The sequence below is a fragment of the Chrysochloris asiatica genome, unplaced genomic scaffold (genome assembly GCF_000296735.1).
Source record: "Chrysochloris asiatica unplaced genomic scaffold, ChrAsi1.0 scaffold00012, whole genome shotgun sequence".
NCBI lineage: Eukaryota > Metazoa > Chordata > Mammalia > Afrosoricida > Chrysochloridae > Chrysochloris > Chrysochloris asiatica.
The window spans coordinates 32271480-32284418 of NW_006408530.1; the positions used below are offsets into that span (position 1 = coordinate 32271480).

General features: G+C 38.4%; 1 protein-coding gene across 1 annotated transcript in view; it reads left to right on the forward strand.

Moving 5' to 3' along the window:
* The window catches only part of MAP3K19 (mitogen-activated protein kinase kinase kinase 19), a 92438-nt gene that overhangs the window by 19702 nt on the left and 59797 nt on the right, over window positions 1-12939 (forward strand). Inside the window, exons 7-8 of the mRNA XM_006834601.1 lie at window positions 8449-8564; window positions 10218-10228. Coding sequence (XP_006834664.1) covers window positions 8449-8564; window positions 10218-10228 — 127 coding nt within the window. The remainder of the gene's footprint in view (window positions 1-8448; window positions 8565-10217; window positions 10229-12939) is intronic.

Genomic DNA, 12939 nt, shown 5'->3' on the forward strand with positions numbered 1-12939 from the left:
CACTGATAGTACCACAACTGTGCTCAGTTCTGTGATCATGGCAGGAACGTGGGATGTGCTGGGGATCTCTGAACTGCCCCCCTAAATTGATTAGAGTTGAAAAACATCCTACACTATCCTTCTTCTCCTCCCCACAGTGTGGCGAGGCCCTGCCCACAGGGATAAAGTGCAGAGAGACCAAAAGTGTAAGCAAAACCCACTGTGATTGGAAACTAGTGTCCAAGGCAGCAAGCCATGATGCCCAGGGGAACACTTCCCTGAACACAGTGACCACACCATGGGGAGTGAAGAAGTCGTGTGCCTATGGAAATATGGGGTGGGGAGAATAAAACTATAAAGTTCTCAGAAAACTCAAGAACATGAAATAAGGTACAGCTGGGCTTCACTTGAGCTTAAGTTGATGAGTGGAAAACACAAGAAACTGAGAAAGCAGTTCTTTTCATCTCTGGGGTCACCTGATCTCTGGCTGCTGTTTCTCTTCCATTCTCCTTTCTCACAGACCAGTTTCCTCTGCTTAGTTAGCATCCACATAGCCCCAGAGTGTCTGCCTTCGCCCTGGGGTCACACCATGAGCCCTGAGCAGCAGTCACTCAATGTTCCAATCCTAAATTTCCCAAAAGGGTCTGATTGGTAGAGCCCATGCTTTTGTGCTGGGACACAATCCTAATGAAAATTTAGATTGACTACTTTGGGGTAAGGTGACTTTGGTTTCAGTGACTTGTTACCAAAATGTGTTATGTGGTTTTCTGCTCCCTCAGAGTCTAGTAACAAGGATTTTTCAGAAAGAAGTATAGTTGTTTCAGACAATGAGTAACCAGTAACCAGCTGCCATCAAGTGGATTCTGATTCATTGTGATTCCATGTCTGTCGGAAAACATCTGTGCTCCATGGGGTTCTCAATGCCTGAATTAGTAGATCACCAGGCCTTTCTTCTAAGGTGCTTCTGGATGGACACGAACTTCAAACCTTACAGTTACTAATTGCAAGAAGAATTTCTTTTAGAATGATCAGCATAGGGCTGGTCCTATGAGGTAGAGGTTAAAGATGCCTCAAATGTTCTACTTTCCAAGGTATTATGTTATTATTGTTGTTGTTAGGTACTGTCAAATCCATTCTCACAGTGAACCTGTGCACAACACAATGAAACACTGCTTATTCTCACATCACCCTCACAATTGTTACACTTGAGTCCACTTGCTGATGCCACTGTATCAAACCAAGATGTTATACCACTCCAAAATTCCTAATATCAATCAGCACTCCTCCCTTCCCTCACGTTCCAGGGTTCCGCAATTTGCTGCAACGTCTCACAGAACTCACCATCTGCCAAGGAAATGGCTCATGCAATTGTGGAGGCTGGCAAGTCCCAGAACCGTAGTTCAGACATCTGTCTGGAGAGTTCTCCTCTCCTATGTAGTTAAGCTCCTAGGGGCTTAACAACCCAAATTAGCAGGCCAGGCAATAGGCTGTTGATTCACAACTTTACAAAAGTTGGTTCATGAAGTCAGGTTAGAGCCACAAGTCCCAACAAACTGGAGGTCAGATAGAAATAAGATAGATGTAGGATCCAGAACAAGAGAATGAACTCTGCCAAAGCATTTCTATATATTGTACACACACCAAACCCTCAAGGATACTAAAGTTACGACTAGAGTCACATCCACTGGTAAGGTGCGGGCATCCATAATCCTTGTTGTTATTAGATATCATTGAATTATCTCTAATTCTATAGCGACTCTAGGATGTTGCTGTTAAGTGTCAACTCATAACGACCCTGAATGCGATTTCCAAGAAGCGGCTGATGAGTTTGAACCACCAACCTTGTAATTAGCAGTCCAAAGCTTATCCTACAGCACTAAACCAGGACTCTATGTTGTTGTTATGTGCCATGGAGTTGGTTCCGACTCATAGTGACCCTGTACAGGGTTTCCGAGGTTGTAAATCTTTACGGGAGTAGAAAGCCTCATCTTTCTTCTGCAGAACAGCTGGTAGTCTCGAACTGTTGGCTGTGAGATTAGCAGCCCGATTCGTAACCACTAAGATCCTTAAACCAGGACCCTATAGTCCCACCTTAATCCTTAATCCCTTTAACAACTCACTCCAAATTGGGACCATAACCTCAGGCATATAGATCAGAATTTATAGTCCATCACAGAATGGAGGAATGGGGCTAGAAGGGCCATATTAAGTAATTAACTACACTGCTGTAGCTGAACACATTAACCATTTGCCCTACCCAGAGACTGATTAGCTCATGCAAGAGATGATATTCAGTATAATCCTTGGATAAACATGGGATTTTATTTTGTGGAGCAGAGGCTCCATGTTTACAAGTGTATCTTATTCCAGGTAAAAACAAGACTGAGAGAGAAAAGGAAAACTTGTAACTAGATACAAAAGAAACTGACCCCACTGAAGGTAGAACCTTAAATGTCAGGCTGATGGACATAATTTATTTTTTAATTTCAAAAAAATAAAGTCATTAAAGAATATTAACTCAAGGACTCAGCAAAGCCACGTGCTAGGAAGATTAAGTTGTTCTTATTGTGTACCTGGGACTTCTTCTATGGCACTGTGGATCAGCATTGGACTACAAACCACAAGGTTGGCAGTTCAAACCCATCAGCTGCTCCTTGGAAACCCTATACAGAGTCACTATGAGTTGGAACCGACTTGATGGCAAACAACAACAACATTGTGTAGATGAATTTGACGGCAGAGATTTAAGGCAAGAAGCTCTAATAAGAAACAATACTGCTGTTAGGTACTGTCAAGTTAGCCAAATTGGTTCTGACTCACAGGGACCCTGAGTACAATACTGCCCAGACCTGCACCCTCCTCACATGTACTGCTATGTTTGAGTCCATTGTTGTCACCATGGTATTAGTCTACCTCACTGAGGTTCTTCCTCTTTTTTTCGGACCCTTTTCTTTACCAAACATAATGTACTTCTACAGGAACTGCCATCCTCACTTCTAAGAACCATCCTCCCTATACTTCGTCCAAGACAGATTTGTTTGTACTTCAAGTAGTCCATGGTATGGTCAATATTCTTTGCCGGCGCCACAATTCAAAGACACCTTAGTTCAAACATTGAAACTCCAAAAAACAAAAACCGTGGCTTGGGTTAGGTGTGCCTCACTCTTCAAGGTGACATCTTTGCTTTTCAACATTTTAAAGAGGTCTTTTCCCCACTAGTTTGTCAATTTGTTGCACTTAGGTGACTGTGTGTTGCTGTGAAGCTAGAAGCTACGCCACTGGTATTTTAAATACCAGCAGAATCACCCACAGTGGATAGGTTTCAGTGGAGCTTACAGAGTAAGACAGACTAGGAAGAATGAGAGGCAGGCCACTTATGAATTGTTAGTCACTGAAAACCTTATGAGTAGCAGCGGAGCAATTTCTGATACAGTGCTGTAAGATGTGCCCCTAAGGTTGGAAGGCAATCACAGTGCAACTGGAGAAGAGCTACCTCCCCAAAGCGAAGTTGACCTTAATGGCATGGAGGAGGCAAAGCTTTCAAGACCTTCATTTGGTAATGGGGCAGAATACAAAATGAGAAGAAACAGCTACAAACACCCATTAAGAATTAGAACGTGGAATGTATGAAGCAAGAAGCTAGGTAAGTTGGTTGGAATGCATAAAAATTGATATCCTAGGCATTAGTGATCTGAAATGGATTGGTATTGGCTATTTTAACTGGACAGTCACATGGTTTACTATGCCAGGAATGACAAATTAAAGAGAATGTGTCTCATTAATTGTCAAAAGAGCATTTAAAAATCTATCTTGAAGTACAGTGCTGTCTATGATAGGATAATATCCATATACCTATGAGGAAGACCAGTTAATGCAACTACTATTAAAATTTGCACACCAACCTCTAAACCAGTTATGACGAAAATGAAAAATTCTACCAATTTCTTGCATTGGACTTTGAACCACAAGGTTGGTGGTTCTGGCTGCTCTGAGGGAAAAGGATGAGGCTTTCTGCTCCTACAAAGATTATAGCCTTGCATAAACAGTATATAAAGTGACTATCAGTTGGAACTGACTTGATGGCACTTAACAACAACTTCAATTTGAAATTGACCAAACTTTCAATCAAGATGTATTAATAATCATTTGTAATTGGAATGTGAAAGTTGGAAACTATGGCCTTGGTGATAGAAATGTTGCTGGAGTCACATGATATAATTACGTAAGACCAATGACTTGTTTATTGCAAATACCTTTTTTCAACAACATAAAAGGTGACAATAGATATGTGGACCTCACCAGATGGAATACACAGGTGTGTCACTATAGGGTAAGCATTGGAATGCTAACCACAAAGTTGGTGGTTCAAATCCACCAGCCATTCTCAGAAACCCTATAAAGAGTCGCTGTGAGTAGAAACTGACTCAGCAACACTTAACAACAACAAGGGTAAAGTACTGAATGATGCAGGAAATATCAAAAGATGTTGGAAGGAATACAGAGTCACTGTACTAAGAAAAATTGGTTGATACGCAACCATTTCAAGAGGTAGCATATGATCAAGAACTAAAAGCATTGGTCAAGAACAAGGCTCCAGAGATGGATGGAATACAAATGGAAACGTTTCAAGAAACTGATGCTGCACTAGAGGTGTTCACTCATCTATACCAAGAAGTCTGGAAGACAGCTACCAGGTCAACGCATTGGAAGAGATCCATACTTTTCCTATTCTGAGAATGGTGACCCAGTGAAATGTGGAAATCATCAAACAATATCATTAATATCACATGCCAGTAAAATTTTGCTAAAGGTTGTTTTAAAAATGATTGCAACAATACATTGACAGGGAGTTACCAGAAATTCAAGCCAGATTCAGAAGAGAACATGGAACTAGGGATATCATTGCTGACATCAGATGGATCTTGACTAAAAGCAGAAAATAACAGAAAGATATTGACTTGTGTTTTATTGACTATACAAAGGCATTTGACTGTGTGGATCATAGCAAATTCTGGACAACATTGTGAAGAATAGGTATTCCCGAGCACTTGGTTGTGCTCATGAAAAACCTGTACATAGACCAAGAGGCTGTTGTTAGAACAGCATTGAGGAGTGATTTAAAATCAGGAAAATTGTGTGCCAGGGTTGCATCCTTTCACCATTCTTACTCAAACTATATGCTGAGCAAATAATCTGAGAATCTGGATTATATGAAGAAGAATTTAGCATCAGGATTGGAGGAAGATTCATTAACACCCTGCAACATGCAGATGACACAAACTTGCTTGCTAGAAGTAAAGAGAACTTGAAATGCTTACTGATGAAGACCAACAACTACAGCTTTCAATATGGATTGCACCTCAATGTAAAGAAAATGAAAATCTTCACAAAAGGACCAGTAAATAGCATCATGATAAATGGAGAAAAGATTGAAGTTGTCAGATTTCATTTTGCTTGGATCCACAATCAACACTCATAGAAGCAGCAGCCATGAAATCAAATGATGTATGGCATCAGGCAAATCTGGTGCAAAAGATCTCTTTAAAGTATTCAAGATCAAAGATGTCAGTTTCCGGATTTAGGTGTGCCTGACCTAAGCCATTGTATTTTCAACTGTTTCATATGCATGTGGAAGTTGGTATTGAATGAGAAAGACCAGAGAAAAATTGATACATGTAAATTATGGTGTTGAGGAAGAATATTGAAAGTACCACAGACTGCCAGAAGAACCAATAAATCTGTGTTGGAAGAAGTACAGCCAGAATGCTCCATCAAAGCGAGGATGGTGAGATTTTGTCTCTCATTATTTAGATATGTTTTCAGGAGGGATCAGAAGTAGGACATCCTGCTTGGTTAAGTGGTGAAGGGTCAGCGAAAAAGAGACAGCCCCTCAATGAGACGGAATGACCAGTGGCAGCAACAATGAGTCAAACTGTAAGGATGGCACAGGACTGGGCAGCGTTTTGTTTTGTTGTGCATAGGGTTGCTATGAGTTGGAAATGAGTTGATGGCACCTAACAACAACAACTGCAAAGATGTCTTTTGCAGCAGATTTGCCTAATGCAAGATGTTCCTTGATTTCTTGACTGCTTCTTCCATGGGCACTGATTGTAGATCCAAGTAAAATTAAATTATTGACAACTTCAATCTTTTCTTAGTTTATCATGATGTTGCACATTTATCCAGTATTGGTTTCCTTAATGTGGAGGTATAATTCATACTGAACTCTGTCTGCCGTCACTCATCAGTTAGTTTGTCATGCTGTGGTGGTGTGTGTGTTGCTGTGATGCTAAAAGCTATGCCACCAGTGTTGAAAATGTCAGCAGGGGCTCCCATATTGGATAGGTTTCAGCTGAGGTTCCAAATTAAGAACAAAGAGGAAGAAGGATTTGGCAATCTACTTCTGAAAAAACTGGTCAGTGAAAACCTTACAAATAGCAATTTAAGAAGTCATAGAAGTGTGCCCATGCACATAGTGACAGGATACAGGAAAAGAATCTTTGGGTGGCATGTGGTATTAGGCATGAGAGGGAGGTGTTGGGTACGGTGAGTCTGAGAGATACAGTGAAAAAAGAAGTCTCAGAACTTAATGATGTAAACTTGATAAAGGGTTCACAAAAACAGAAGGTGAGAGACCTGAGTTAAAGGTTATTCAAAGTTTCAGGCCTAAGAAATGGGGAAGTAGAAATGACAACCAATAAAATGGGGAATACTTGGAGTTTTGGTGTGGTGCTGTAGGATAAGCATGCAACCACAAGGTTGGTTGGAACCGTAATGTTAGAGGTTCAAACTCACCAGTTGTTCCTCAGAAACCCTATACAGTGTTGCTATGAGTCAGAATTGACTTGACAGCACTTAACAACAACAATTTTGGTTTGGAAAGACTATTGGATAGAAGAGTTATGAGTTTAAAAATACTGAATTTAATGGGACTTTAAGTAGTAATTTTCTGTGGGACTGGACTTGAGGGGAAAATGAACTGGTATGTTAATTTGGGAGCTGTTTACAGAGCTTGTGAGTACTTCGGAGTGGATAAGGTTATTGAAGGACTGATGATAGAAAGAAAAGTATAGAGGTCTGAGCTGAGGAGTTGTCATAGTTAGACAGTGGTGTGAACATAGGGATTCAAGAGTGAGAACAGTAGTAGCAGAATATGGGAAGAGTTGTAGTAAGGAAGGGTGATATAATATGGAATTAGAAAAGAGAGAACAAAGCAGATATGTTAAGAAGTTTCAGCAGCAGGAAGGAGGCAGAAGATAGATGGCAGAGGTGAAAGGAAAATATAGTGAGGAGATGAATGTTCTGAGTTAGATCATGCATTCAGTTTTGTTTCCATTATAAGATAAATTGAAGAGCCAGCGAAAGAGGAGGGCGTTTTCTTTGAAGATTCCATATTTATTTGAAGGAGTTGGGATAACAGAAGAGGGATAAGCATGAGAACCATGTTCCTTAGGAACTAACTGGGAGTCACTGTTTGATGTTCAGAATACTGTTCATTTCATGTGTCTTTAAGTACCAGACAGGAAAGCAAGTATGCCTAGAATAGCTGAGTACTTTTGCCCTTGACAATGATGGAGCAATTGTAGTTTCCAGCTCATTATTGGGGTTTTCACTTAGTAATGCTGCCTAAAACAAAGCAGTTAATGCTAAACTTTTGATCACTCATGATATCTCTTCTTCTATTCATAAGGAAAAAATGTTTGTGTAATCTGAAACATTTTTTTTTTTAAAATTATTGGGTGGTCTGTATGACTCTTGAGATCATTCTTACTCCCTATGAAATAACTATAGATGCTTCAGGGTAGCATGGAGGCTCTGAGAAGGAAATTCCGATAGCAATTGAGTCAATGCTAGCCTCTAGCCAGAACATCCTATAAGCATGTAGGTCTTAGTTAGAAAAACCTAGAGCTTTTTCTTCTACCCCTCTACCAGTGGAAGTCCATGATGAGAGGTCATGTTCCAGAAAGCTTGAAGGATGGATATCCTTGGTTCCATGTGTGGACCTTAGATAGGAGGACTGCCTTAGCTGTTGTGTGCTTTAACGATTAAATTTTCTTGGTCATGTCCCAGCACCCATGAAAAGATGATGCAAGAAGGATGTATACACTGAGTATGAGGTGACTGGACTAATGTCAAACCAAAATCAGACTCTTAGTAACTTCTGTTTCTCACAGAGACATTTATGTACTCAGATGTTGATTGATTTCACCCTACTTGTTTCTTTTGCTCAAAATTCTACCATACCTGATTTTCTCTTTTAATAATAGCAGTTACCACCAAAGTCTGCTGCTTGGTGTTTCCCCCAACTACATATTTTATGACCCTTGCCTTTGCCCTTCTCTGCATCCCAGACCACTATTTCTTTGACAAAATGGCACTGGTTTTAATACTTAGAGGCATTTCATTAGATCTTGTGAAATTGCTGGAGATAAATCATAGCAAAACACATTATTATGTTTCTTTTGGCAGAAAGACATGCTGAATCATTGCTTGACATTTGTCATGATACAAACTCTTCTCCAAATGATATGATGACAGCCAATCAAAATCAAAACATACTCTTGCAAAGTCTCAGCAGCAGTGAGGTAAGGTTATTACCAAGGAAACAGATAACCTACTTTATATACTTCATTTGTGTTGTTTGAATATTTTATAACTGTTATTTGTTAATGTAATAAAAAATCTAAAACACAGTTGGCAAAACTATGTTTCAAGGGGGGTTAATCTCAGAGCAACAATTAGCTAGCCAACTCTGAGTTTCATGCATGAGGAACGTGTGTATATAAAATCATGGAAGACTGTTGAAGCTAAATCCATATTAAATAGTAAGATGTAGTTTGTCTCTATGCATGTTAGTATTTAAAAGGGAAAGACGATTCATATGATCATGTCAAATCCACTACAAGGTACTACAGAGGAGATACCGCTTCATGGATAGGTTACTACTCTCCCTGTGATGAATGACTCCACAAAAACTCCCTACTGTACTGTAACAGTACTCGTAACAAGAATTATGACATATGGATAACTGAGAAACGATACTCAATATACACAACTGGTAACAGTGGTTACCTGTGGGAAAGGAGCTGTTGATTTATTTTGCTCTGTGTACCTATTTGTAACTTTTGACTTTTATATAAAAATAAACATAGCCCAAAGAGTTAAAAATCTTTCTACTCTATATTTAATCATTAACAGAAATATATTCACAAATTGCTCAATTTTAAAAAGCTAATAGATACGGGCTATATTGTCTGAGAATAAAAGTAAATGGTTTTGAAGACGGTGGAGTCATTTTTTGTTTTTCCTTCCAAAAATTATCTCTAAGCAACAAAGAAAAATGAAAAAAAAATTGTTTTAACTTTTCATTTTGCAATATAGACTCACAAGAATTTGCAAAAACAGTACAGAGATTCCCAAATACTCTTCACTCAGTTTCTCTCAATGGGGACTATTCTCATAATCATAGTAAGTTATCAAAACTAGGAAATTGATACTTTTCTTTTTTCATGTGTGTGTGTAGTCATATGACATTGTAGTCCTTGGATCACCACATTCAAGATACAGAATTGTTCTGGCACCACAAAAGAATTCCCTCATGCACTGTAGGATAAGCAATGGACTACTAACCAAAAGGTCAGTGGTTCAAAACCCAGCTGCTCCTTGGAAACCCTATACAGGGTCGCTATGAGTCAGTAGCCACTCAATGGCACTTTAACAACAACAACCCCTTTATAAGCCACACCATCGTCCCTCTCTTAGTCCCTGGCAACCACTCATCTGTTCTCCATCTCTATAGTTTTGTCGTTTTCAGAATGTCATCCAAATGCAATCTTTTGAGATTAGCTATTTTCATTCAGCAAAATGCCGAATCTTGAAATCTGTCCATTTGCTGTGTGGATCAATTGTTGCATGCATCAAACCTCTAGACTGCTGAGTAGCATTCCATTGTATGGATGTCTCGCAATATGTTTAGCCTTTCACCTGTTGAAGGACACTTGGGTTGTTTCCACTTTGGCACTATTGCAAATAAAGCTACTATGAATTTTCATGTACAGATTTTTGTGCAAACCTAAGTTTTCACTTCTCTAAGATATATGCCCAGGAGTCCAATTGTTGGGCCACATGGTAAGTGTATGCTTAACTTTTTAAGAAACTGCCAAACTGTTTTCCAGCATGACTGTAGTATTTTACATTCCCACTAGCAATGAATGAGAGATCCAGTTTCTTCAAACCAGTATTTTGACCAGTATTTGGTATAATCAGTGTTTTTCATTTAAACTATTCTAACACAAGTGTAGTGACATTGCATCATGGTTTTAATTTGCACTTCTGGTATGGTGCTGTAGGATAAACACTGGATCATGAGGTTATTTTGAATTGCAAGGTTGGCGGTTCAAACTCATCAGTCACTCATTGGAAACCATATACAGGATCGCTATGAGTCGGAATCGACTCGAGGGCACTTAACAACAACAAGGGCTAATGAAAGGAGTCCTGATGGCACTATAGGATAAGCACTGGACTGGTAACTGCAATGTTGGCAGTTCGATCCCACCAGCAGCTCCTTGTAGGAAGATGAGACTTTCTGTTCCAGTAAAGATTTATAATCTTGGAAACTCTGAAAATGAGTTTAGGAACTGATTGGATGGCAGTGGGGATAACTGTTGTTAAACACTTTGTTTATCTGTACATCTTCTTTGGTAAATTATCAGGTTAAGTCTTTTGCCCATTTTCTAAATATATTATTTATTTCTTACTATTTGTTTTTTCTTTTATGGATCATGCTTTTGGTGTTTCTATAAGAAATCTTCACCCAACCGTAGGCCATGCTGTTGTTTATCAAAAAATAATATTTTACTGTATTTTTTCCCACAAAAATATTGGGTTCCCCCTTAACTATTTTTATTAAATTGTTCTGTGCAATTGTTTCTAGTTTTTACTGTGTGGGAGCATTCTCATTATTTCTATTTTGTTCTGTTTCCATTAACCTAGATTCCCTTTCCCTCTTTGCCTTCTAATCTTTGCTTCTGGATTTTTGGTGATCATTTAGACACATATAGTTGATTATTTAAGGTCCTATGTTCTTTTCTAAAATAATTATAGTTTTATGATTTACATTTAGACCCATGATCCATCTTTAGTTAATTTTTCTATATAAAATGTGAAGGTTAGGTTAATTTTTGTGCCTTTTTCTATCCAGTTGTTCTAGCATCATTTCTTGAAAAAAAACTATCCTTCATCCACTTAATTATTTTGACACAGTTTTGTAAAGAATCAATTTGTCTTCCTTCTTCCATTTCACTGCTATCAATTCAAACGTGTGTATTTTGCATTATGAAGGGTGGAGAAAAACCTCAAATTGAAAACTGGAAGATTAAATCTGAATATTAAATGAAGAGATGACTATTCTCCCCTTTTCAGCCCAGTTCAAAGATGACCAGTTTCTATTGCTGAGCCTAAATATTGGAGGATCCCTTTCAGAAAGAAATTTAATGAACTCGGGAACAGACTCATTGATTCTGATATTTGTAAATCCTCCAAACCAAAATATCTCACTGTTAGATCACCTCCAGTGAAGCCTAGCAACAGATAATAAACTCCATACCCAGAGATCATCTGGTCAGATTCTTCTTAAATATGAATAGGCAGTGAAGGATCATCGGATAGTTTAGGAAAATCTTCAACATGAAAGACAGACCCAAACCAAACAAACAGAAACAAGAACTACAGATGAAACAAAGAACACAAGGAAAATGAAGAGGAAGAAATTATTTTAAAAGAACTAGAACAACCAAAAAAAAAAAAAAAGTTGGCTTTCTTGAACAAAAGGAAATGAGTTTTCAGATGAAAACAATACATCTGTCCACAAAAGAATTAGAATTGGGGCTACAGAAGGATTCTAAAAGCTTTTAGAGAAAGAAAGAGAAAAAGTCATATCTGAAGGATAGGAAACTAGAATGGCACCAGATGTCTTAAAAGTATAATTGAAAATGAAAAACTATGGAGCAATGAAAGATTTCTAACAGAAAAAGTTAATATTGCTGAAAAAGTTAAAAGAAGATTTTAATAAATGGAAGGATGTAGCATGTTCAGGGATTTGAAAATTCAATTATATAAAGATGTAAATTCTTCCCAAATTAATATATACTTCCAACACAATCCCAATTGAAATCTAATAAGTTTGTGTTCATATGGAAACTGACAAGCTGATCATATAAATTCATAAAGACAAAGGGTCAAAAATAGTGCATGCAAATTGAAGAAGAACAAATTTGGAAGATTTAGGCTATCAAACCCGTAGCTGTTGAGTCAATTCCGACTCATGATACTCCCAGGTGTGTCAGAGTAGAATTGTGCTCCATAGCGTCTTCAGTGGCTAACTTTTTGGAAGTAGGTCACTGGGCCTTTCTTCCAGTGTGCCTCTGGGTAGACTTGAACCACCAACCCTTTGGTTAGCAGTGAGCACACTAATGATGCAGGAACTCCATCATTATTAAGTAAAATCACGTGGTATTGTTACAACAGTAGAGAAACTGACTTATAGGATAGAAATAGGAAGTTTAAAAACATATCTATACATATGCAAACACCTGATTGATGGCAAAGTTCATGCTACAGTGCAATGAGGAAAATATGGTCACTTCAAAACATGGTGGTGAGTTAAATATGCATATTAGGAATTTGTACATAAACCAAGAGGCAGTCATTAGAACAGAATGAGGGAACACTGAATAGTATAAAATCAGGAGAGGTGTGTGCTTGGGTTGTATCCTTTAATAAGCATACTTATTAAACTTGTATGCTGAGTAAATAATCTGAGAAATTGGATTATATGAAGAAGAATGTGGCATTGGAGGAAGACTCATTAACAACCTCCGATGTGTAAATGACACATCCTTGCTTGCTGGAAGCAAAGAGAACTTGAAATAGTTACTGATGAAGATCAAAGACTACAGC